Source organism: Erpetoichthys calabaricus, chromosome 2 (genome assembly GCF_900747795.2).
Source record: "Erpetoichthys calabaricus chromosome 2, fErpCal1.3, whole genome shotgun sequence".
Taxonomy (NCBI): domain Eukaryota; kingdom Metazoa; phylum Chordata; class Cladistia; order Polypteriformes; family Polypteridae; genus Erpetoichthys; species Erpetoichthys calabaricus.
The window spans coordinates 97,935,446-97,961,923 of NC_041395.2; the positions used below are offsets into that span (position 1 = coordinate 97,935,446).

At 37.5% G+C, this 26,478-nt stretch overlaps 1 protein-coding gene across 3 annotated transcripts; it reads left to right on the forward strand.

The window, feature by feature from the left end:
- Positions 1-1,309: 1,309 nt before the first annotated feature.
- tph1a (tryptophan hydroxylase 1 (tryptophan 5-monooxygenase) a) lies at positions 1,310-19,819 on the forward strand. Of its 3 annotated transcripts, none has more exons than XM_028794188.2 (11): positions 1,310-1,907; positions 11,683-11,775; positions 12,329-12,512; positions 13,464-13,564; positions 13,839-13,906; positions 14,086-14,282; positions 14,539-14,674; positions 15,740-15,866; positions 16,173-16,268; positions 18,119-18,252; positions 18,452-19,819. In XM_028794188.2, the coding sequence occupies exons 1-11, from the start codon at positions 1,818-1,820 to the stop codon at positions 18,624-18,626; spliced, it is 1,401 nt and encodes a 466-aa protein (XP_028650021.1). In that variant the 5' UTR covers positions 1,310-1,817; the 3' UTR covers positions 18,627-19,819. The 3 variants fall into 3 exon arrangements, with proteins under 3 accessions (XP_028650021.1, XP_028650020.1, XP_028650022.1); XM_028794187.2 differs by having other exon boundaries at positions 1,318-1,907; positions 11,683-11,811; XM_028794189.2 differs by lacking the exon at positions 11,683-11,775 and having other exon boundaries at positions 1,319-1,907.
- The last annotated feature ends 6,659 nt before the right edge of the window (positions 19,820-26,478 follow it).

Here is a 26,478-nt window from a genome sequence, read left to right on the forward strand (position 1 = left end):
GCATTCTTTCTAAATCCACTCTTTTATTGTCGGTCATGTTAATATAACAGCTCTGTTTATTGTAGTCAGTGGCTGTACTTATTAACTTAATAATATGCAGTACGTGGAAATATTTAGTAACTGTTTACACTTTTATAGAAGCTCATATTTCTTATTTCTGATGCCTTGTTTAAAGGAGAATTTCAGTTTTCAACACTCATAATCCTTTAGATGAATAGTCAACCAAATATAAATCAGTCGTGAAAGTCATACACATAGATTTTTCTCTTTCTTTCTTTCTTTCTTTCTTTCTTTCTTTCTTTCTTTCTTTCTTTCTTTCTTTCTTTCTTTCTTTCTTTCTTTCAGAACTCCAAAGCACTCTCCCTCTCAGCTCCTGTGACCCTCCACATGTCTAGTTTTGGTAAACCGAGCGCGAGTAACTGAATGTTTACACTCACTGGTGTCCCGTCCTAGTTTGGTTTCTGGACGACATGCCACGGCTGAACTTCTCAGATTCTCGTGAAAGGGAAAAGTGCACTCTAAAAATAAAGGTACCAGAAGCTATTCAGAGCAATGCCATGCGGGAGCCATGTTGGCCCCAAAGAGAGCCCTCCACATGGAGGTCCTAAAGAACCTTTAAGTATTTAAATCGGTAACAAGCTCCATAATTAACTATATACGAATAAACCATGATTTATTTTTAAATGACGTCTGCTGCATACAGTAGTCCAGGCTGAGTTCGAATTATCTTGATGTGTTAGCACCCAGCCTAATTATCCACTAAAGATTTTTGTTTTGTATTAGGAAATTATATCATATTAGGAACCAACTCACAAAAACCCATTTATGCAAAGAATGCAATGGAACCACACAACACGATAAAGTACCATTACAGAAACAATTTTTAAGAGATTGGGTTAAGAAAATTAATGAACGGATAATCTGGGGTACCTAATTTCTTTATTATAAATATACAATTCTCTTATTTTCTACAAAATAAAGTTAATTCACCTAATAACTACTCGGAATTAAATGAAAAACACAACACACTCGTGTGTTATGAAAAAAAGTCAAGGTCTACATGTCCTTTAGCGACAATTAAACTGACATAATATAAAAACGCAATAAATTACCCAATCTTGGCAGGCCAAATTTCACAAGAGCCAAACGTCATAACTGATATGGACGGAAACTGACATGTATGGCATCCACTGGCAACATTTTCTGAATATGTGCATTTTTTATTCAAAAACGGAATTTCGTCATTGGCTTGTTTGATCGCCGTGTCCAAGGATTTTAGTAGTCTTCACCACCCACAGCCCCTTTATTATTTTTTAATGTAGATTATGTACTAAATAGCTTGCTTACGCCCCCGTGACGCGATTCTGCGACTTTTTTCCATTTGCTTAAGGATGAGATTATTACTCGGCGCTCGAAGTTTCTACTCCCCCTCCATAAATACCACACGACGGCAAATGAGAGCAGAGATTAGCCAGAGAGGAGCAACAGGTACGACGAAAATTCTCTACAAGAGCGAGAAAGGATACTTACTGTAAGAAACCTGAGGGCTGAGATATTATATAACAGACGTATAACAAACGTCTCAAATCTCAGCGAGTCCTGCGAAGACTCAGCCGTTCTGCTGAAACTGGGACACTGCTCTGAAACTGTGATAAAAAAAGTTGAACGGGTCCCAGTAACCTCCTATAAAGGAAACATCCACAGTAATCATCTCTTGGAAGAAAAAGTATAGGCAAAGTTTTAGGTATCTCCTCACCTTCCCCTGGTAAACGATCAAAGAATCACCACGCCGGTACTTCAGAAGACTTGAACCCGTTATGTACTCAAACAGAATTGAGGGGCCAAAGAGAGGAAGATCTTTTGATTCCATGAATACGACTTTTGAGGAGAAGCAGCTCAACAATGAGGTACGTGACTCCGCCGCCGCTGACGGCACAGAAAACGAAATGTGCGCTCCAGTCTTACGGGTTTTAGTGCGCTATAATATTATCTGACAAACTAGGACACTGCGGCGCTTTTTTGTTCTTAAATGTAAGAATGCATAAGTTTATACAGTGCAAAACACCTTATTTGTTAATTATGTACATTAATGTGAGTCGATTCAAATGGCTACACATCTGTCTCTAGCAGCTCGTATTAAAAGAACACTTAAAGGGGGATCTTGACAAGGCTCTTAATTTCTTTTTTGGTTTTCTTTTCGATTGTCCCTTTTCCATGCTATGACAACTGTTCATGTCTTTCATATTAAACTTCTGCACTTAAATCCCAGTCTTTTCTTACGCATTTTCTACCTGTATAGTATTTTTTCTCTGTGCAGCCCAAAACCGCAAACCATCTGATATTATAGATGGAAATTTATATGCACGTGATTTACGGTCCAGCCAGATTAAGCTGGTGACGCTGTGCGCTGGAGATTTGTTGGTCTCAATCCCTCGCTAAACGGCTCCGCTATACCTTCAGAAAGTCATCGAAAAGCGACCGGCTTCAAACGGCCATCTCATTTTGGGGTGCAGCTGTAGAGAGGCACAGTGGCATCCTTGCCATGCTGGCAGCGACACGTAGTGCGCTTCTTTACAGACGTATGTTTAAACATTATTAGAAAGGAGCAGACTTACGATTTACAGCTTCATACCGATTGACGAAAGGGAAAACGATCTTGAGTCCCTCGGTAAGGCTTCCTCCAATTCGATCACATATTATGATAACTTTCAAGGCTCAAAGAACCAATTTAGACCATCCCAGAATGTATTGAAAAGTCAAGCAAAATGACACCTTTTATTGGCTAACTAAAAAGATTACAATATGCAAGCTTTCGAGGCAACTCGGGCCCCTTCTTCAGGCAAGATGTACATTTTGCTTGACTTTTCACTACATTCATAATGGCTAACGCGGTACAACACTGGGACTAGCATTCCAGAATGAAATTGATCTTTTTTAAGTTATGGTGCAACCACGTAATCCGGTGAAGTGCCATTGAAGAACCAGTATTTTTAAGAGTGTGGGAACCGGCGACCTTAAACCGGACGAGACTGTAAGGAATTGGATGCGTGGAAATAAACATAACGATTAAATACTGCAGGTTGACTGACAACTCAGAATGTCCAAGGGAAAGCTACTGCGAGCATGGCTGGTTACTGCAAAGATAAACTCGCGTGCCATATCCAAAGTAGGTCCAGAAATGGTTCAATCTGGTTGGGACGGGGTAGGGGGAGGAAGTACTATCAGATGTTCAACATGAAATCTCAAAACAGCCTGTTAAATTTACACATTTTAGAGATTATAACCATGCCAAGCAGAGCCACCTCTTCTTCAGTATTTTGGCTACTCGAATCTAGGGGGCGACTAAAATGAAAAAAAAAGGAATTAAACAATTTACTTGCATATTCTATTTGCAACGCCGAGCCACGCTGTAAAAACATTAAAAAAAAAAGTCTTCAGGGACGTGAGGGAAGACTCTCCACGATCAGAAGTAACGTCGTAAACATTTTCTTCTAGAAATAAATCCTGTATACTAATAATAATATCACACATTATTTACGAAATTCAAAATTCGTGTTTGACCATGTTAATCTGCATTGATATAATAGTATTACCGATTTCAGCAAGATGTCCATCAGCTATTTCCTTGAATTTACTAAACTGAGCGCAATGTTTCGATTGATTGATTGATTGATTGATTACGGCACGAGAAAAAGTCAATAATCTGCGGATAAATGTAGATAACATAATTACAAGAATGCGAAAAGAGTTTGGTTTGTTTCTAGACCGCTATTACCTCGCCGACTTGAAATAAACACGCGAGGCACGCGAACCTGGACACCCTTCATACTGCCGAACACGTTGTAATGAAAGGTCATCCTTGTTACGAGTTTAACATGTTTTTCATTCCAAAAGTCGTTTAAGTCTGTAAACTGATTTTCTCAATTTAGTTTTTAATATACCTGTAATGTACCAGAGTCAGCCGATCTTCCAACTGCCTTTAAAGGTGGTAGTAGTTTTAGAAATAAATGCGCTGCGGCGTATAGTGTAGTGCTGTAGAAAATTAGGCTATTGAGGAACTGATATGACAATGTAAGATTAAAACTTGGGTCTTAGCTTCAAGTTTTGAGATGAAAATATAAAGGGGAGAACAGAATGGAATGTGTTGTATTTGTAATTTCTATCAGTCTGTTCTTACATTCGTCGAGCATTGCCTTATTTTTTTCTAAACGTCTGATTTATGACACTGCTTAGGGGAAATAAAAGTGCATTGTGTGTTAAAAAAAACCCAGCGGTATTACTGTTATTGTTCATTAAATCGCTAACAATTAAATTTCCATACCTTCCGTTTGCTTTACTGTATCAATGGTCAGTATATGGGACTGGCAACCATTGGTAATAGCTACAGAAATGTGGCAAGAGAGAATCGCGTATCCCGCATTTTTGACTGGGTACATTCTTAAAACAGACGATTAGCTAAACACATTATAGCCATGAAACAGTTCTTATACGTCTGACTTTGTTAAACTTGCCACCTTTACTGTGGAAAATATGTCGTTCTGGGTACAAAGGCGAGTGGCCTGGAGAGCAACCTGGAGTCGCTCATCTGTTCAGGTAAGCCAGAGTACAGTGATGTTGGCACAGACCTGTTGGGATCCATTCCCTGCCAAAGTATGAAGAAATTATGACAAAGAAAACCCGCAAGCATAACAGCCCGCTATGGACTGCTGTGACTCATGGTGGATTAGAAGACCTCCAGATCTGCTGCTTCAAAACATCACTGTTCACATTTTATTTTGGCTATTTTTGCACATCATCCTCCCATTTAAGAAGTCCTCTTAAGTAAGATGTCATTTGTTAATTCTTATAAAAAGTTAAAGGATTTTTGTAAATGATGTAGATGTGACAAACCTTTGTAAAATATTAACTTCTCATGTTGCTCTTGTCAAAGTGGACATAACTGAAAAGGTAACACTCATGTTTAATGTCAATGTGACTAAAGATGTTAATTTAAACCTTAATCAGATATCCTGTTTTAATGTTTCAGAAGCCAAGCTACACATTCACAATTACTCTGTAGAGCAATTCTAAACATCATGGCAGGAGGACAGACAATCTATAATTTATTTATTTAACTTTCTATGATAAACTTTTTACAGAAAGGCAGTTTTCCACCAATACACTTAATTGCAGTGAATGAAATACTCGGCTGCAGAGGATCCATTATTCATTCATTTCAGTTATGTGGGAAGCTCATGCCTATTTGGGCAGTAGTAGGTGCAAGCAAGAAACCTACTAGTCCATTACGGGGTACACACACACGCAAACACACAACACGCCAGCTTGTTGTTTCATACTAACCTAACATTGACGTCTTTGGAACTGGGATGAAAACAGAGTTTCAGGAAAATGCCCATGCAGGAAGTCTAAGAATCTGCAGACTGGGATTTAAACTTGGGTCTCTGGAGGTAAAGCACAGTAGTGTGCCATCCGATCATAACTCGCACCTCATAATCAAAAGCTACTTAGATAGTAAAGAGATATCAACTTGTTCAATCAGAGAGAGAGAAAATTATAGATTTGCAAAGTGTGTCGTGAACTCAACTCAGATTTACTATAACAATAAACTAAATGAATGATCATTTCACTAAGTAGATCAGGATGTAATAAAAATCAGTTTAAACAGTTCAACAAAAGGCAGAATTGGATCTTCCACTTAAAAAGTGGGTATAATCAAAACCTGCAGACCTTGGGGCCATCTAATAGGACTGATTGTCCTCACACGTTTTGGAGAGTCAGGAGTTACTATAATAACTTGTGCCAACAATAGCAACAAATAAATGAGATACTAAAAATGTTTCTAATCTACATGGTCATAATAAACTCCACTGGAAGGGCCTAGTCCTATTCCATTTGGCTTAGACACACACTTCTTAAAGTTATTTAGACAATTTATCAGTCTCATGGAGGGAATAGTCCTGCCTGTAGATCTAGAGTTCTTATAACACACCTCTTCTTAAAAGGAAAAAAAGAGTTTTACAGTATTTGTTTTATGCTTATTAACTGTCATTTGTACTTGCTGCTCATTCAACTCATATTGCTCTATAACTTCTTTTAAAATATACATATTTTATTTTATACGGCTAGTCTATTTTTAACTTTTTTTTTTTTTTTTAATTATTTTATTATGCTTTATTGGATCTAGGCTAAGTGACTTGTTTTTCTCGTCATACACATTTCATTGTAATGTTGACCCTGTGTTAACCTATATATGACAAATAAACCTAAACCTAAAAGAACGCAAATCAAAGTCTCTTCTAGAAAATATTTCAAATTCAGCACAGCACGTTTTCAACACCTTTGTAATGATATACAAACTAACATCCTTTGTATTTTAAAAATTACTAGCACAACAACTAAGAAGACGTAATGTTAGTGTCTCCAAGGTATTGCTAAATTCAAAGTGTTGTCCAACACACTGAAAGCTTTGGATTAAGAAATATTTAAAAAAAAAAATAGAGTAATGTTTATTTAAATTTAATTTCTTATTGAAGAGTGAGTAATTTCAAATGCCATTTTTTTTATAAAATATTATTTATTATTCTGAGCATTCATTCCAAGAGCAACAATACTGTACATTACAAAAATTTGAACAGATTCTTTTTAGTGGTCACGTGGATGGATTAGCAAAAGATGCAAGGCAGGACAAATTCTGGACAAGGGTGTCTGTCCATCGTAGGATTCTTTATAGTCCATTTCTTATTATTCTGATTTTTTACTCAGGCAGAAGGACTAATTTAAGATAACAATGAAAATCATATTATTATGCTGCTTCCAATTTTTTAGAGATTCACATTTTAAATATTGCAGATCCGCCATTTAATATGAGTTAATTAGCACTTTGAATAGATGACAAAATGATTCTCAATTCCGAACAGCACTAAAGTAAACTCCATTTAGAGATCCTAGACAAACACCACAGCTTGAGCTACGCCTATGGACTGGGTGCTTTAATGAAAGCCACTGCCTTACAGAGCTAATTATGAAAGGCTGCAGAGCAACTAGCAAATCAAACAAACTGAACAAACACTGCAGTAAACTAGCTGATTGCAGACATCCCATGCAAAGCAAACGGATTAAACAGATTTGCTACAAATTATCCCCTAACACCTGCTGTTGCCACAGACCATATGTAATTAAAATATAATAGCAGTGCTTATAAACAAGATACAGTTCATTTCAAATTATGATTAAGACAATATAAAAATTCAATTCAGCACAGCCGAGAGATAGGAAGAGCTGGAATAAATAGCCTCTAATAATGACACTAGATAATAATTCAATACGGCAAATGCAGAGAGTAAACAACTTGTGGACTCAGATACATGTTTGCCTTGCTTTGATTCCCTTAATAATAATGAGCGACTGTTCATTCCTAAAAATGTGGCCCGTCTTTGTCAGAATGTGCTGCATGGAAACATTGTATGCAATATCCAATCCAACTTATTGTCAAGAATAGTTTCTAGCTTTGTAATGCCGATGATACATCTGCATGGCATTCTATCAAAGTGTCACCATTCACATTTTTTAAGTAGCACAACTTATTGTGACCATAATTACTTGTTTTTATTGTACAATTTAGACTATTCTAAATGACATAATCAATAGTGTTATTTTATTTGAGGAAATAAAAGTTTTATCTTTGCAGTTCCACACACTGACCTGCTCATCAGCCTCATAGTTCATAGAGTCTTGTTAGGCCTTCCATCTCAGGGTTGCTGCACATGTTGCACTCAGGGCTCCAGGGGTGGGCATTGGCTTCTCGTTGTCCTGAACCGGATAAGCAGGTTGGAAAATTGACAGATGGATGGTATCTCTTATCTTGCCTAAGAAATGATTCAATCCTTAATGTTAATAGAAATGGGCGGCACGGTGGCGCAGTGGGTAGCGCTGCTGCCTCGCAGTTGGGAGACCTGGGGACCTGGGTTCGCTTCCCGGGTCCTCCCTGCGTGGAGTTTGCATGTTCTCCCCGTGTCTGCGTGGGTTTCCTCCGGGCGCTCCGGTTTCCTCCCACATTCCAAAGACATGCAGGTTAGGTGGATTGGCGATTCTAAATTGGCCGTAGTGTGTGCTTGGTGTGTGGGTGTGTTTGTGTGTGTCCTGCGGTGGGTTGGCACCCTGCCCAGGATTGTTTCCTGCCTTGTGCCCTGTGTTGGCTGGGATTGGCTCCAGCGGACCCCCGTGACCCTGTGTTCGGATTCAGCGGGTTGGAGAATGGATGGATGGATGTTAATAGAAAGTACAACATTCCACAGAAATGCATGCATGCCTAAATGTATTCCGCCAATAGTTTTTTTGCTTAACTTTCTCATTTTCAGAAACACACAGTTTGTGTTTATAACATGGTTGCTTTGTGTACTTTATCTCTCCATCTCAATCCAGAAAAAATCCCTGGCTCAGTAATTAAATTCTGTCAAAGCGGAGTAACTGAGGTTTTGCATTATTGGCTTTTAAACGTATGAAAACATTAGTGCCTGCAAAATTCTAAACTATAGTAAAGATTTCTTTTTCAACATTAATTCCTGGTAGTGCACACTTCTCCCTTCATAATAAAGAAATCAATTGAGAAAAAAAATCTAAGTTTTGGTTAGGGTTACTTTATGAGCAACATAGTATTATCACATATATTAAATTGGATGGCAATGTGGTACAGTAGGCAGCATTTCCCCCTCCTTATTTTATATAGTGTACCTCACAGACAGCCTACAGGTTGGTTTAGATGGTTTATTGCTAACAATTACATGTCTGATTAGAATGCATATACTCAGTAAGAGGCTGACAGCTTTCATAGAGGCATGAAGACAACAGTGTAAGATTCATTGTTGTTAAAGTAAGACACTTCAGAAAACATTACACATTTATGGACTAACCTAGCCCTAACTGAAGTGCCACAATTAACAAAAGTGTGCTTATGTGATGTAAAGCCATTCATCTCACCAGTTAAAGCACAAGCTCGCTGGTGTGAGCAGTGGTGCTGATTCACTATGTGAACCTGAACAAATAATCTAAACTTCTAGTGCTTAAACTGACAAGTGAATAACATAGTTGTACTGCGGAGAGGCACTATGGATTCTCTGATTTCATTAAAGCACAGAATAGTGATTTGTGTACTGGGTTGGTTCCTGTCTTCTGCTCACTCAGTGCTTTCAGGAGTGGGTCCAGCACCCTGTGAAACTGACCTAGGTTATGCTTGTTTGGAAATATTATGCTGTAAATTACTGCACTCCATCTTTTCATTATTGTGCTTAATGTGATATGCAATGAAGTTCATACTTTTATGGACCATCCCTATGTCAAGCCTAATGTTAAGTAGTTCGAAAAATGCAGTAGTTTAAAAAATAACATTTTATGATTTAACAGAATGTTGCCTATTTGATTCTCCTAATTTTTGTAAATGTGATATTCACTAATCCGCTGAATGAACATTGCGTCTGCTTGTACATACCACAGCACTCTGAATTCTTGATGTTAATGCATAAGAGTGCTGTATTACTTACTAAATCATAGATATGAACCTCCTAAGCTCTGTAAGGACCTCTTAGACCATTCCTTGGGTCTAATGCCCACTGATAGTATCCGTTCAAAAGTTAATAGTACACAGACCTTGGAAGAGAGCTTCACAGGGCCTTGGATAATTGGAGACTTTAAATTGTCCAGACATAGTGTATGCCCGGAGATAGACTTGCATTTAGATCTGAGCTGGTTTGCCTTGCACCTAACACTCCTCTGATATTGTGTGATATTCCTAGCAATGCTGCACAGAAAATGGATAGCTGAACATTTACTGCAGTTCTTAAATGTGCATATCTAAAGGACTTCCATGTGCACTACATACGTAATTCATCCCCAGTTCAAATATGGAGGTCAGTTGTTACAACAATGCCAAACCTCTTTATAAATGTGCGCCGTTCTATGGACCTAAATGAATGCCTACTTATTCTATTGGATAGTTTGTTAGGTATATCAGATCACAGAGAAAATCCAATAAAAAATAAATATTATGTTACTAAACAAGTCTTATGACAAAATATTTTCTGACAGTTCAAAGCTGGAAATGTAGAGCAGTTTGTGTTTCTTTTTTCCACATCTGTAGGAGGAGAATTATGAAATGATTTAAGCAGACACAGAAAATGGATGGATGGATATAATTAATCAAGTCCCCGTCCTGTTTCACAAGTACCTTTACAGTCTGCAACTCAGCCCAGTAAGGCATTGGCAATTTAAAAGAACTCATTCTTCAAGGCACTATACTTGTGAATTTGGAACTATTCATTTTCCAATTAAACTACTGTATGTTACAGTAACTTTTGTCAATAAAGGTGCTGAAAGGTGGAAACATGTTGCATGTTGGTCAAACATGCAAGTAAGAATTGTGCTGTGCCTTTTACAAATTACAATACATGTAAACCTGAATTTAAAAAGCAATATTCTAAAGTTAATTCTTGAGAAGTACATAGCAAGGCTTTTAAGTTAGAAGTCGGTGATGCTAAACCAACATGATACAAGTTTTGTACTTTTTTGTTCATCCATTAATTATTGAACCCGATTAATTTGGTTTTGATTTGTGGGAGCTGCAGCCTGTCCCAAAAGTACATAATAGATGAAACTGGAAACAAAGAAAAATACGTGTAACTTCTTCAAAATCTGAATCTGATTTGGCTCTTATAAATAATAATACTACTAAGAATAATAATAATACACAAGGTGGTAGCTTTGTTTTGATGCAGTGAATCTAGCATTAATATAATAGTTAAAAAACTAGTAGGCATACCTTACTCTTCTGTACTTTAATAGAGAGGTTATTCATTAAAGCAAGTTTATTAGTAGCTTCATATAAAGCTACGAAAAGGCAAGGATTTAAAGGAAAAATATGGAAAGGCTTGGGCATTATTGTGTTCCTCAACTTCTGCATGTTTCATTTGTTAAGATAAAGTATGAATATGAGTGATGCTCAGTCTGCAAACATACAGTATATCCCACACAAATGCTATCCAGTTCATAATCACCGTTAATGGTGGTTATTGTCTTTCTCAGGTGCTGACTCATTCTCTCCTCCTTATAAAATTGTTTGATCTTAGTTAGTATTACTATGTAAGACACACAGAAAGCACAGCAGACATCTAAGGGCTGGCAGCTGTTGGGTTGGAGGGGCATAAGTGTACACATAAATGGGATACTTTTATTTGTAAAATACAATTGGTGCAAAAGTTACACTGCTATGAATTTCAACAGCAATGTGATTATTGGCTTTTTTTACATTTATATTAAGGTGCCCTCTGATGGCAAACCTGAAAATGACATGGGAACAAATTCTTTCAGATTTTTTCAGAAGCAGTTTTTACGTTTCACATTTGCTGTTTCATTAATAATAGTCTAGCCTGGTGTTTTTCAGTAAAATACAGCATTGACTACTTGAGATACATAAGTGTGTAACTGAAGATATAAAGATAACAAAATTAATAATACAAGTAATGCTCTAATTAATACTATTTTTCCTGTGCAGTATCTAGTTTTAGCCCACGCTGATATATCAAAAGGACCACTGGTCTTTACTTTAGCCACAAGAACTATCATGGTAAGGGCCCTCTTGGCCACTGACCAGTGGCACTGACCATCCCCATTTTATTTTGCTTCCTGGCACAGATGAACAAGTCCAGCTTCAGTAAGATTGAAGAGAATATGAACATCTCTTCTGACCGAGGCAGGGCGGCCATGGTCTTCTCGCTGAAGAATGAGGTGGGCGGACTGGTCAAGGCCCTAAAACTGTTTCAGGTAATTAAGCAAATAGGCAGAGTGTAGCTGTACCAATACCAAAGCAGAGATATGGTATTATCAGATGGTCTCTTCAGTGGAACAGGTGATACACTGATTTTAGCTGAGCACAGGAAAAGCTGGCGTGACTTTCAAGGGCTGATGAAAAACTGCCTACAGCATCTCAGACATTTCATAGACACTAACTTAATTGAATAAAATCAGTCACTCTAGTTTGCTGTTCCATTCAGTTCCTACTATTACACTAATAATCCAGATATTGTAAACAGATAAGACTTTAATATGAAGTAATGCCATCTAGAATGATAATGTAACTCATTAGGAATCCCACAAAGTCCACATCCTAAACTGTTCTTACTTTCTGTTTTCTCATTTTTTTCTTCTTTTCACAACTATTGTGCTTTTTGATCTTCAAGTTTCTGATACATATGCAACATTATCTGTACAGCTATTGATTTAATGAACTAAATGTATCTTAAAAGTGAACTCACTGCTTACAAATGTTTTCTGCTGGCAGGAGAAGCATGTAAATCTTGTGCACATTGAGTCCCGCAAGTCAAAGAGGCGTAACTCAGAGTTTGAGATCTTTGTGGACTGTGACAGCAACCGAGAACAATTGAACGAGATCATTCAGATGCTACGCTCCCACGTGAACGTGGTATCCATGAACCCACCAGACAACTCGTGCTTAGTAGATGACGGTAAGAGATTTGGAACACAATATTTAACAGTCAACTAATTACTAATTGTCCAAGGAGGCAAAATGCATTTCAATAAGGATTTTTTGGCTATTTAATCTATAAATGGCATTTATTGGTAGGCTTTGTTGCAATAAACACAGACACATACAGTGTAGATCTCTCCAGTCTCTCCTTTTCTCACAGTAAATGATGTACTGTTCTTGTTACTAGCACGGCTTGCTTAGATGAGCCCTAAAATACCCTTACTGAAATGTAACTGGCTCTCTGAAAATATTTAACATTTTCAGGCTACATTCCAGCTACTGTGCCCATTTCAGTTAGCCCCGATTGTGAATGCACTATTAACACTTGATAAGTGAAAACCCAGTTAGGTTCACAGTTCACAGGTTTCGACAGTCTGCCTAGTGTTATATGCTCTTCTTGAGAGCAGGGTTGATTTTGAAAAATCCAGAAGACCAAAGATGGCACAGTGGACTAGGGCTGCTGCCTGACTTTTACATAGGCCTGGCTTTAATTGCCAGATTGAAATGAACTGTGTGTGATTTGAATCTTGTCCCCATTTTTAATATGTAGAGATGTGCTTTTTGGTACCGGACATCTCTAAGCAGAGTTGATGAGATTGTCCTGCAGCAGACTAGCATTCCATCCAGGAATGGTTCATGTTGTTTACTGAATGCTGCTGGGACAGACTAAAGTTTCCTAGCAACTTTAAATTGACTAATCACAATCATAAAATGGATAGACAGATAAAAAGGTTTAATATCTTGAATGTCAGAAAAAAATGTCATATTAGTTTATCAAATATGTTGCCATGCTGGAAAAATGTATTCCAAGAGTCAAACATTTAAAATTAGTAAAAGCATTTGGTGTGGTTATTTAAGGAGACCATGTTGATAATAACCATGACTGATGAAAACTGAACATTCACAAAGGACTGTTTTACTTGAGCAGATATGGACAGTGTACCATGGTTCCCAAAGAAGATTTCAGACCTGGATAAATGTGCCAACCGAGTATTGATGTATGGCTCAGACCTGGATGCCGATCATCCCGTAAGTAGATCTGAAATTTCAAGTTCCTACACGTCGGGACATCAACTATTCTCTCTGTCTGGATGAAACAGCACAGGAAAATGTGCTGGGTGGTGTTCTGCTACCTGCTATTTTCTATTGCGTGTTACCAGACTTGGGTGAACAATTTCCCTGACTTCTCTGTGTCACCAGTGATATTAGGGAATTGGCTGGATGATTTCAGACACTTATAATTTAAAACAGTGAGACAAATTTGCTCTCCATAACAGAACTAATGGACTTCTTTGTTGTTTAGGGATTTAAAGATAATGTCTACCGCAAAAGAAGAAAGTATTTTGCAGACCTGGCAATGAGCTACAAATAGTAAGCTTTTCCTCTACATATTGAATTCACATTGTCAGTAATAGTGCAAAAAGATGTAGGACATGAATTCAAGTGTCCATTATACTGAACTGCTATTATGATGGTTTTGTCAAACCAATTTATAGGGATTTTGATGCAAGAGGTTGTCTGCTAATCTTATTAACCGTCTCTTTTTCTAGTGGGGATCCCATTCCACGGATTGAATTCACAGAAGAGGAGGTGAAGACCTGGGGCACAGTTTTCAGGGAGCTCAACAAGCTTTACCCAAGCCATGCCTGTCGAGAGTATCTGAAAAACCTGCCACTTCTAACTAAACACTGTGGCTACCGCGAAGATAACATTCCCCAGCTGGAAGATGTATCCTGTTTCCTCAAAGGTAGATCCCATGGCTGTGTTTAGTGAGGACTGTTGCTTTATCCGAGTGATTGGTGAATACAAGCTTTCTACTTAGTTCTAGGAATGTGATATCTAAATTCAGACTGAGAAGACATTTTACTATGGTCATGTAAATTTAAAACACTTGCCTTTTTTGAGTGTTGTGTTTTTGTCTTGCTTTTTTCAGTTTGAATTAGGAGTTGTGGGGAGATAAGAAATAACAATGTGCATTCAATTTTGTGGGCTGTCTATTACAGAACGCACAGGCTTCACTATTCGGCCCGTGGCTGGGTACCTTTCTCCACGTGATTTCCTGGCAGGCTTGGCATTCCGAGTTTTCCATTGCACCCAGTATGTACGCCACAGCTCTGACCCTCTTTATACTCCTGAGCCGTAAGTATTCATCTTTCCAAATTGATCTATAATATAGGGAATCTTCTGCTATAGGTTGTATCAGGCAGCTCTTAGGTATGATGAACAAAACAATGCTGAAATTCAAGTAGCAACAGAATACCAAACCACTGTAGTTCAGAGGAAAGCATGACTGTTTTGACTTTGAGTCAGAAAACAAAAGTATTTTTTTTTTTAATGAACCAATTCCCATCTGGACCTCAGAATAAACAATTTACCAGAATTCAAAATATATTAAAAATGTAGAGGTCTGTCACATATATTCTGTATTTTACTGATGTCAGAATAAATATACATGAAATCATAGCCAATTTACAATAAATCAAAATTAACTTATTTAGATAGACGGAGTATGCCTGAAACTGTCCAGTAGTCTTTTGTATAAGAATCTGTGTAAAACATTCTATTCAACGGAAACTGACAAAAATTGGTTAAATGTGGTTAACACTTGCAGCATGATGGCAAAATAGCTAGTTGTGCTGCCTCACAACTCCTTGAGACTGGGTTTGAACCTTAGCCTAATTCCTGTCAATGTGGAGTTTGCATATTCTCTTCTTGAGTCTCTCAAGTAGTCTTAAACATTCCAAAGATGTGTATGTTAGATTAACTGGTAACTGTACTGTGGTTGGATATGCAAGTGTCCCCTTTGCCTATATGAGTGAAATTTACTGCACAGATGGCTAATGCCTTGTGCTTGATGTTCACAGATAAAAAGCCCTCAGGATGAAGGGATTTAATACTTTGTTTTGGGGACAGATGCTGATCTGCAAGCAGTTCAGTGGTGCAGTGGTTAGTTTTCAGGCTTCCAGTAACTAGATTTGTGGAGTTACTTAAGTGTGGCATGTTTTTGCTAATCTTCATGTATTCCAGTTTCCTTCCATTGTCCAATTTCAAAACTCTGCACTTGACATGTGTTGGTTTTTAATACCTATTGCTGCCTATATGAGCTCCAGCTTCCCATAGTCCTGTACTAAAAAAGCAGAAAATATCTGACCACATACTTCGGGTGGATAAATGGATGTTGATATGTCCTTCTATATTTCTTAGAGACACTTGCCATGAGCTACTGGGACATGTTCCTTTACTTGCTGAGCCAAGTTTTGCCCAGTTCTCACAGGAAATTGGTCTAGCCTCTCTTGGAGCATCAGATGAAGCTGTCCAGAAACTAGCCACGGTGAGTAGAAGTATCTGACTTGGTTTTTCTCCTCAAGGTTAGGCAGTTTCATACGTGAAAACCTCACTTCTTCCAGAAAATAACACTCCAGATAGTCTTTTCCTATACAATGGCCCCATTCCAGAGTAACACAGAACAGAAGAATTGTTCAAGGTTACAGAATTGTTGAAGACTGCATTAAAATGATGACATTTTAATGCTTACTCCTATATCTGCTGAATAAACAGTAAAGTGGAAGCGGGCTATAATTACGTACAATGTAATGGAAATTCTTGCTAAAAATCTTTTTTTTTGTTTACTGTTTAGTGTTACTTCTTCACAGTGGAGTTTGGACTATGTAAACAGGATGGTCAATTACGAGCCTATGGAGCTGGCTTGCTCTCATCCATCAGTGAGCTCAAGGTGAGCAATTAGGAAATAAAAAGAAGCTTAAGAACATTTGGAGAAGTTGACCATATCAAAAAGTGAACATATTACATGTGTAATTGTAGTGGAGAAGATGACCATCTCAAAAAAAATAACATATTGCATGTGGGTAATATTAATAGATTTGTTCATACTAAAGTAGGGCAGCCACATTGTGAAAGGAAAGATAAAGTGAAAAATGTAATGCAAGGAAGGCAAACATCTGAATGGTATTTCTGAAAGACTGAGTTAAAGATAATATAAATTAGATAGCTGACATAGGTTTCAAATGGAAAGCTTATCAGTTTTAACAAGGGCTTGCATGATTTTGAAATGACTAGTGCTGCTATATTTTATTGTGAATTATAAAAGATGTAGCTGTTAGCCTTTAACAAGACATTCAGTAAGCTTTTGATTGAGCATCAGCTAACATTGTACCATCAACTCTGTGGGGCTGATCATGTTCATATGCATTGTATGACCTCTAGGGGGCAGCACCAAGTGCCAAAACCCCAGACACAAGTAGACCAGTGCAGTCCTGAGTTAAAATGACTGTTTTTATTTGACAAAAAAAGCTTCAACCTTGCTTCCTTCACAGTACATCTCTTTTCTGGTTTCTTCCAACATTAATCTAGGGGTAAAACTGGGTTGCCTCATTCAGAAGCCAGATCATGCTTTTATGTGATCTTTGTATCATGGGGCACATACCCCCTCAGATATTCGATTGATTGGCAATAAATTGAGCCACTCTAACCTTCAAGAGGGACCAAATGAACATGCCCCGGTCCACAAAAAGTTTCTCATTTAAAAAATAGCTTATGGCTTGCTCCCCCCCCCCCCCCCACCCCCTTTCAGTTTTTGGCTTTACCACTGCACTAATCCCCAGCAGAAAAGGGATTATTGAAGTGAGATGGCTTCTTTTAAGATGGACTTGGGGGTAATTCTGGTGCCACAGCATTGCAAAATGAAAGCAATTCCGGGTCAGGCAGAACCCCTCCAAAGCAGAGATTGTCCTCTCCTGCAGCTCCTCCAGGTGGCATCCAAGTACCCCTACAGGGTTGCGCATCAGGACTACAGCTCTCAATATGCCCTTTGGGTGTACAAATGCGAGTTCCAATGAGGGATGCTACCGCCCAGTGTAGTCTCCCTTTGTCCTTCTGTTATTATGGCCACTCAAAGAAAAAGAACCATCAACCAACCTGGGCAGGATGCTCATCCATCCACATCTATACCTAAAGACTTCCCGGCCAGGTAAGGAACCATCCATTGTGGTCGGGATGCCAGCCAACCTGTGTCATCTGTGACAACTGCAGACAGACTTCTGTGTGCTACTGCCTCTATCATAATTGGTTTGTGCTATCACCCATGCTCTCATTTTTGTAAATTCTGTTTGTGCATTGTGCAGTTATAGATGCAGGTGTGTTCCACTGCCATCTTTCAACCTCCAGACCATTTGAACTCACACGTGTTCTCAGGCTATTAATGGATTTCAAGTAGCAGTGGTTTTTATATGTTTCATTTGACTTTCTCTTTCAGGGTTAGTAACTGCATTTCACCTGATACTGCTGGGATAGGCACCAGCTCACTATGATCTTGTTCCGAATATGTGGTTAAGAGAGTAGATGAATGTAATATTTTAACTGCATAACTCATGAAATATGTTATGACAATTTTTCAGTCAACCTCATATTTCAGCTAATCATTTCATAGTGTTTCTCTTATGTTATCTCAGAAAAAACACTTTTTAAATTGAGTTTTATTTAGGACTGAGGTTTCTTTCTCTTTTCTTTAAATGATAATTGCATGTGGCACTAAACAGATCTTTGCACTTTCTTACTGTCTAATAGCATGCACTCTCTGGAAGCTCCAAGATGAAGCCTTTTGACCCCAAAGTCACCTGCAAGCAAGAGTGTATCATCACAACATTCCAGGAAGTCTACTTCATCTCAGAAAGCTTTGAGGAAGCCAAAGAAAAGATGAGGTAAACAAGTAGCCAGGCAAGGCAAACATGACATTTAGTAAAAGATGAACATTAAAGCAAAAGCTACTTCAATCCATGAAATGGCAGAATAAAACAGAACACAACTTTCTTTTTGTAAGCTACTATATATCATAACCAAGAGCTACTGCCAATTATTCAGTAACACAGAACTGTTTTGTGTTTTTTTTTTTGTCTTCAGGGAGTTTGCAAAGACCATAAAGCGCCCCTTTTCAGTTCGCTACAATCCCTACACACAGAGCGTGGACATTTTGAAGGACACCAAGAGCATTTGTGGGGTGGTCAAGGAGCTGCAGCATGAGCTGGACATTGTCAGTGATGCTCTTAATCGAATGAACAATCAGATAGGAGTGTGAACCATTTTACTTTCTAAATTTTATATGTACTAGTATGTTTCCAGTATGGTACCTTTCAAATGCTGGCATATATTTCTGCATGCCAAAGTGTCAGTTGATCGGGGTCTATGGGGGGGTTAAAAAACTTAATTCTCTTCATATGGGATGTTATTTTGGTATTGGTTGTCTTTGCCTTTTTTCTCATGACACCTCTACTGGCATTACACAATTGCACAATGCCCCTTATGTCACTGATACTATATTTTACCATGACTTTAGCTTTTCTGCCCTAATTCAAGCTCTTTATGTAACCAAATAGTACTGTCTTGGTCTGAATCTATTCCGTCTCTCTTTAAATGACACCCTGGCTTTTCTGTTGCCCTTGCACAGCTGATAACCTGCGATCTCCTCTCATTTTATCCTGCTTACCTCTCTCCTTCTGTGGCAGGGAGGCAACCCAGTGTACCTGAACATAACTTTTAAGCTTTATGTTTTGTGGGTTTATTCACCAGCCTTTTTTTGAACAAGTTATCAAAAACAGCAGCGATACATTAGGAATCTTCAGCCATGACTGATCCTCAAACCATGCAAACGTTCTTCCTAAAATGCAAAAGAGCAACAATTTCACCCATACCATCCTTGAAATCACAGTCTTTAATGCTGCCATCTATGATATTTATTCGTTTGGACCTTTTCTTTGCCTGACATTTGGCCTCTGATGCCTTTAAAATTAGTTCTGTAGGTCTATAAAACACAGGTGTAGTGAGCCAGCAGCTGTACTCACCATATATATACACATATGATTGGCCATACCTTTGAAAATGATCCTTCCTTCCATTTATGAAAAGCAAAGTTACTGTGGGTTTTCGTCTCCTGTTGGACAAAACATACAGTTGTTCAAACTTACTTTATATTGTAGTTTTCATTTGTAAAGGAATGTACTTATTGAAAATATATATTATTCTTGTGCAAAGAAGTCACAATATATTGCAATAAAAGTATTATGTATAATTTTTCATTGTATAGTTATGAGTAATTATTACTGTGATTAAAATGTCTGCATAGTTCCCTCTTTTGTACTTTACAATGGGTAGCCAATTCATGGAGAAATTGTTATTTACCAAAAAGCAATATTTAAAAAACACTGATTATATTCTTACAAGACTAGATTTTCTTTTCTTTTTACTGTTCGTCTTGCTGTAAAAACTAGTTCTGGGAATCTGCATGGTATGCACCTTTCATTGTAAGCATTTTTGTTTTACAAAACAGAATCATTAATGCCGCTGTCTGAAACCCTTAAATATGAATCCTTGTGCCCTCTTTCTGCATGTGACAGGGCGCCATAAATAAAGTGTGTGTGTTTAGAAGACAAAAAAATCAGGTGAATCTGTGCCACATTTAGGAATATAACTTAATTCTTACTACAGCTCTTTAATGTCCTTGAGAAGAGCTTTCTTTATTCCTAGTCATTTAAAAAAATCAGACCTTTTTAACCACACACAGGTACAAAAAGTAATGTTTTGTGCAAAGAGACAATTAATACACCTCAGCATCCATCCATCCTGAGAAGGAGCTGGGGCCAATCCCAGCAAGCACTGGGTGGAAGGCAAGAAGAATCCCTGGAAAGGGCGCCAGTCCACCAAAGGGTAAACACACAAATACACCCAGTCGAGTCAGTTTAGCATCGCCATTCCACCTAACCTGCCTGAGCATTTTTACTGAAAGTACAGTATCTTGCTCTTTAAAGTAATTGAGAAAAATAACAGTAAAATACACCTTTGAAAGAGTTCACTCTAGTGGACTAAACGTCAGAGAATTAGAGCCAAATATCTTCATTTTCTGTTCTATGTTGTATTTTGTATATATATTTACACACACATTCGCCATTGCCACAATGAACACACAGTATACTCACCTGTATTATGAAAGTTGGACACTACATGGTGTAAATGAAACGGTAACCACTGCTTTGTGTAATCTTAACTCCCCCCTTGACCAACAACTTTGATTTTAATCCCAGTAACACACACAGGGCCAACTGAGAAGCTTTTTTCTTAACACCTTTATATTTTGCTGATGTGTGTTTCCTAAAGGCAGATCATTTTTTCCCTTAAGATTCTCAATTATTAGCAAAAGAATTAATAATGCAGAAATGCATTTCTTTACCCTTTTATAATCACAGTCTTATTATTGATTCTTTTTTTTACCCGATAGTGTTTAAATCTTATTTGCTGTATAAAGAGTCTTGAAAATGTTCATACCATGAAGGGTAGACAGGTTGATCAGAAAAATGAAAAAATTCACCATCTCATCTTCTGAAGAATGCAGCCTTTTGTTATTTGACAATGCTATTTACTTTAACAATAAATTCCATCCAAGATTTTTTTTTAAATTATCAATATAATTGAAATAAATTCCATCCAAGATAATTTTTAATGTTATCAATATAAATTTAGATTTTAGTGACTGCAAAGAGGAAGACAGCCACTTCAGCATGAAGATGTTGTAGCAAAGCAGTTGTGTTGAATATAAGTCCTGAAAATGTTCAGTGGAAAAAGTAAACGTCATTTTAGAATGAAGCAAAAACTTAGAACAGTCCACATATGAACATGATGTTTATAACATGTAGGCAGATTTATCATTATTAACGTTATTTATAACCAAGTGTCACGTTCAACCTGTTCTAATGTCTGTTTCAAGCTAAAGTTTGTATCAACGGTGCCATTACATAATCCAGACATGTATGGTACCAGTAGCTTACACAACAGTTTTACTTATGATTGTAAAAGGACCTGTTACTGTGTCCAGAGATATGTTAATATATGGTTTTGTTTTCTTTTTTCTGATCTTTAATGGAATGAAGAAAATAAAGTGCAAACAATAACAACATTGGGGCGAATTTTCTTTTTTTACTACTCTCACTTGCCTGTAAACATAATTGTCTATATTACCCAGTTGATTACCCAAATGGCAGTTGATGTCTTGCATATGCTAAATACAACCCCTTGGGTTTAAAGTTCTGGACACAGAAACACTTTTGCAGACTTTGGGAAGTGTTCCAGTAAACTAACATTTTGTCTTACAGACATGTGGTCACTTGTTTGTAGTTGAAGTTCAGAAGATTCTAATGGCTTGGAGAATCCCCTTACTTTATATGGGACATTAGAGGTTGCAGCTGCAATGCCAGTTGTAGGTTATGACTATTGCACTTTTGTTAAGTTCAGACCCATCAGAAAATTAAAAGATATACAGGTGAAATGCTTAAACATTACAAAGACTTCCTTGGTGATTTTTAAAACTTCTCAACTATATTAGCAGAACTGATATAGACAGCACATCTACCAAACCAACATATTCAATACACATTCAATACACAGTCAGGAGGGAAGTACAGAAAATTTTAAATAAAAAGCAATCAGAATATGTGATCTAAGACAGCATTGTATTTATTACATTTAAATGATACATCCTTCTATCCATCCATTCATTTCACTGCAAAATTAGGAACAACACATGAATTAACCCTGGAAGGGGGACTGATTCATCACAAAGCAGATTTATGTAATGAACATACCTAATGCAGAAAAGGTGAAAGATGATCCAAAGAGATTCACATTTTTATTAGTAAAAGAATGGCCAAGAAAGAGGTAAAGAATATTAGGAACAATTTGGTGAACCAGAATATACAGATAGTGAAATAGCAAATGCTTTGAACTTACACTTTATATAACGGTTTAAGACAATAACCTTAAAAGTAAAAGGGACTACTAAGGAGGTACTTACTAGTTAGGGTAGTGTTTCCCAAACTCGGTCCTGTGGCCCCCCTGTGGCTGCAGGTTTTTGTTCCAACCACATTCCTAATCAGTGACAACACCTGATAGCACTGATCTCATTTAATTAGCTGGCATTATTTTTTCTTTTATTCGACATTCAGAAAAGCACAGCAGCATGATTTTTACATTTATAAGACATTTAGAAATATTTCTGCTTTTTCTATAGATTTAAATGCTTAACTCTCTTTTGTTGGTTTCATTATATTTTGCCCTTTCTCTGTGCAGTTTCCCCCCTTCTTTGTATATTATTAAAGACAAGTGAATTTCCCATTGGGATTAATAAAGTATCTATCTATCTATCTATCTATCTATCTATCTATCTATCTATCTATCTATCTATCTATCTATCTATCTAAAAATGAGCAGAGCAGACACGCTGGCAAACAACACTGAATAATCAAAGGCTGCAAGTACTTTAGTGTCAGACCCACTTAATAGTAAATAATGGATTAATTAAAAAATTAGAAGACCTAGAAAAGTAGAATGAAAATCAAGATGAAAATATTGTTAAAAAGAAAAAAAAATACATTATTCCTATATAACTGCTTGGTACATTTTAATATTTTTTTCAACTTAGTTTTTTAATTTCTATATTGTTCCCTAAACACAGAACTTCGGAAATATCAGTTCACTTAATTAGCCCAGGAGTTCAATTAAAAACAGAAGCTGGTTGGAACAAAAACCTGCAGCCACAGGGGGTCCCCAGGACAGAGTTTGGGAAACACTGGAGTAGAGTATTAAGGAGTGATAAGCAATGCAAGCATCACTCATAAAAATAATTTAGGTAAATTATGGCTTACTAAACAGGTATTGTTTATATTATTATTGTAACGTATTAATGCTTTATTCATTGAATTTTTGTGCAACTGAGACACACTGAGAGCATGAATACGCCATTCACAGGATGTTCACACCTGAAAATCCAGCCTTTAGTTATGAAAGACCTTGAACAGCAAAAAATAGAAATGTAATGAGATGCACTAAATACTATTACCTTCTTAATCTTCAAAAAAAAAAAAAAATGATGACATTAACATGACATTTTTGGTCAAATAACAGAATTTTATGTATGTTTGAGATGTGAAATCAAAAACGGAATTAACAGTTTTAGTTCCATGAGAACACAGATTGCTCATACTTTTCATTTTTTTTAACTCATTAATTCTGATTATTGTTTTTCTGGCTGTATGTTGTTATGTACAGTATAAGCTGCATTTTAAATTTTACATTAAATGAATCTTCACCGGGCAGCACGGTGGTACAGTGGTAGCGCTGCTGCCTCACAGTAAGGAGACCTGGGTGTTCTCCCCATGTCTGCGTGGGTTTCCTCCCACAGTCCAAAGACATGCAGGTTAGGTGCATTGGCGATCCTGAATTGTCCCTAGTGTGTGCTTGGTGTGTGGGTGTGTATGCCCTGCGGTGGGCTGGCCCCCTGCCCGGGATTTGCTCCTGCCTTGTGCCCTGTGCTAGCTGGGATTGACACCAGCAGACCCCCGTGACCCTGTGTTGGGATATAGCGGATTGGACAATGACTGACTGACTGACTGACTGAATCCTCACCCAAACGAAGCATGATGTTGAACAGCAAAGATCTTTAACTAATAAAATTATTAGTTTAATACAGGGTAAGTTTTTATTTGTAGTACATTATACACAAAAGCATTTTATTTTTAAAGTGTGGATCTTGCTAGGAAGCTGTAAAAGGAGATTTTGTCACCAAAATCAATAAATCTAATCACAAAAAATAAATATTTCTCAGCATTTAAACTGAAATATTTTTGTTTTAATTAAAATTCTAGGGAAGGAATTATTTACAAGATAAATTCAACACAATATATCTTAAATGCAATTAGCAGGTAACTATTTACTACTCCACATTCCTAATGTTATGCCAGTCTTTCATAAAAATTAGGTGCTGCTGATCTTTGCATGTTTTGCAAATGCAGAGGTTGAAGGCACTGAGTCCTTTGATTGTAATGATCAGTGATTTACATACAATGCCACAACTGCGTGTAATGTATTGTTCAGCATGGAGAACTACGAAAAATTTGTTGTGGTGTCTCAGCATAAAGTACAGTACATCTTTTTTGTGAGTTGGAAGAATGTGATTATGCCACTCATGGCACAAGCCAGGGCTTCATCCCAAGTCATACAGTGGCATCCACAATAGCTGAGTGGAGGGATTTCAAAACTGAAATAGTTTTCACCTAGAAAATTCTGTCACTTGCCTTTTTAATTTTATTGTGTCAACAAGTGTAATCAATTAGTTCAATGTTAACATTACATAAATGTCAGTTTTCACATAAAAGGCATTTCTAGACAAATTACTATTAGGTTAAGGCTTGAGCGCCACCTTTGGGCCCACCTATTACTGTAAATGCTGTTTGTCCCAACTCAATTAATTTGGCTGATGTGCTGAAGTTTATTAATTATCCAGCAGTTACATTATGGGAAGGGCACAAACAGAAAAAAGAAACTCTACCAAGTAGAGTATGAGTCTTAGGTTTTTAGTGTTAGTATGAAATGCCTTTACAAATTCATTCTTGCAGTTTGAACTACTTGCCTTTTTATATGGTTTTGCTTGCTTTTCTGACCAGCAGCCTACTATTTTTTGTTCATGATTTTTTGACTTTAATAAATATAACTTTATCTTTTATACTGTACATACCTGCCTTTTATTATGTCTGTTATTCTCTCCTGTCATCTTGCCTTATGATTGCATGGTGTAGTACAGTTCTGGGGCCTCAGATATAAACAGTGCGAACGCACAAAAATGTTGAATACACCCGTTTCCACCCTCACATCACGATGTATAAAACTTAAACTTGGCGTAAGCCACGCACATTTTCACGTTTGCTCAAACCCTGGCATACGCAAGTTCTCCGCTCGGTTTTGCAAACTGGTGGCACCCAGCGTCAAAGCTGTGCTTTTGTTTCAGTGTGGTTTCCCTTTCCTTTTTAGATCCACATCCCTGATGTGACTTTATTATATACACTGAAATTATCCGCATATTGTTTATTAGTTTAAGGCATCTGAGTGTAATTAACCTGTAACAATATAATGGTCCACGGAATGGCCAAACTATTCCAAATACCATAGCTGCTTTAGCGTTGTTATTCTCAGCTGATTGGAAAGAGAATTATTGGTATAGAGCATCTAGCACACACTGCCTCAGCCATGCACTATTTGAACTGCTCCCATATGGCAAACGCTTCAGAGCCTTTCCTGTATGAACCTCGCGGTTCAGAAACAGTTTCACTCCAAGAACTAAAAATGCAATCAATCAGTCCATCAAGTGCTCCTTGTAGAACTGTTTGTACTTATACAGTAAGTACAATTACCTCACTGTAAACTTGAAATACAGTTATAATATTGCACAAACTGAGCCACTTTATAAAATTTACGTATTTTCATATGATGACAATATCATTTTAAGATGAATTGCAGCAAATAGGTTTATTACATTATACAGATAATATGTTAACATCATTTAAATAATCTATATTTTTAATAATTAAACATGTCAGGACATGGTGTCGCAGCGCTAACAAGGAGCTGGCTCCCCGTTCAGGGATTGTTCCTGCCTTGCGCTGTATTCTTGCTGGGACTGGCGTGACACTGGAAGGATAGATGGATAGAATAATTAAACATTGTAGCAGTAGAAGCTTTGCTCCGCCTCTTGAACCCTCAGGTACCACTCTGAACACCAGGTAAAAGTACAAGACTTCTTTATTATCTTCTTGTACAGTGCACAAAGCACCCTCCACTCCACACTATTCATATAAACCACAAATTCTCACAAATACAATACTCTTCCTCCTCGCCCAGACTCTTAGCCCTCCTACCTCCCAGCTCAGCTCAGTGTCTGGGCTTTCCCACAGTCCTTTTATACACCCTGACCCGGAGGTGTTCCTGTCCAACAGTCCACAGTTCCTTATTCCTTCCGGGTCAGGGTAAACAGTCCTTTTCTTCAACCCGGGAGCACGTCGTTCCTTCCTGTCACGTGACCGTGATGTACTCCCGGGTTATAGGGCACATAA

Excerpts from the sequence above, each read along its gene's own strand:
- tph1a (XM_028794187.2), top strand. The coding sequence starts at position 1,818 with ATGTACTCAAACAGAATTGAGGGGCCAAAGAGAGGAAGATCTTTTGAT. Across the intron at positions 1,908-11,682 it reads AGAAGCAGCTCAACAATGAG|ATGAACAAGTCCAGCTTCAG; the intron begins GTACGTGACTCC and ends TTCCTGGCACAG. Across the intron at positions 13,565-13,838 it reads ACCTGGATGCCGATCATCCC|GGATTTAAAGATAATGTCTA; the intron begins GTAAGTAGATCT and ends TTTGTTGTTTAG.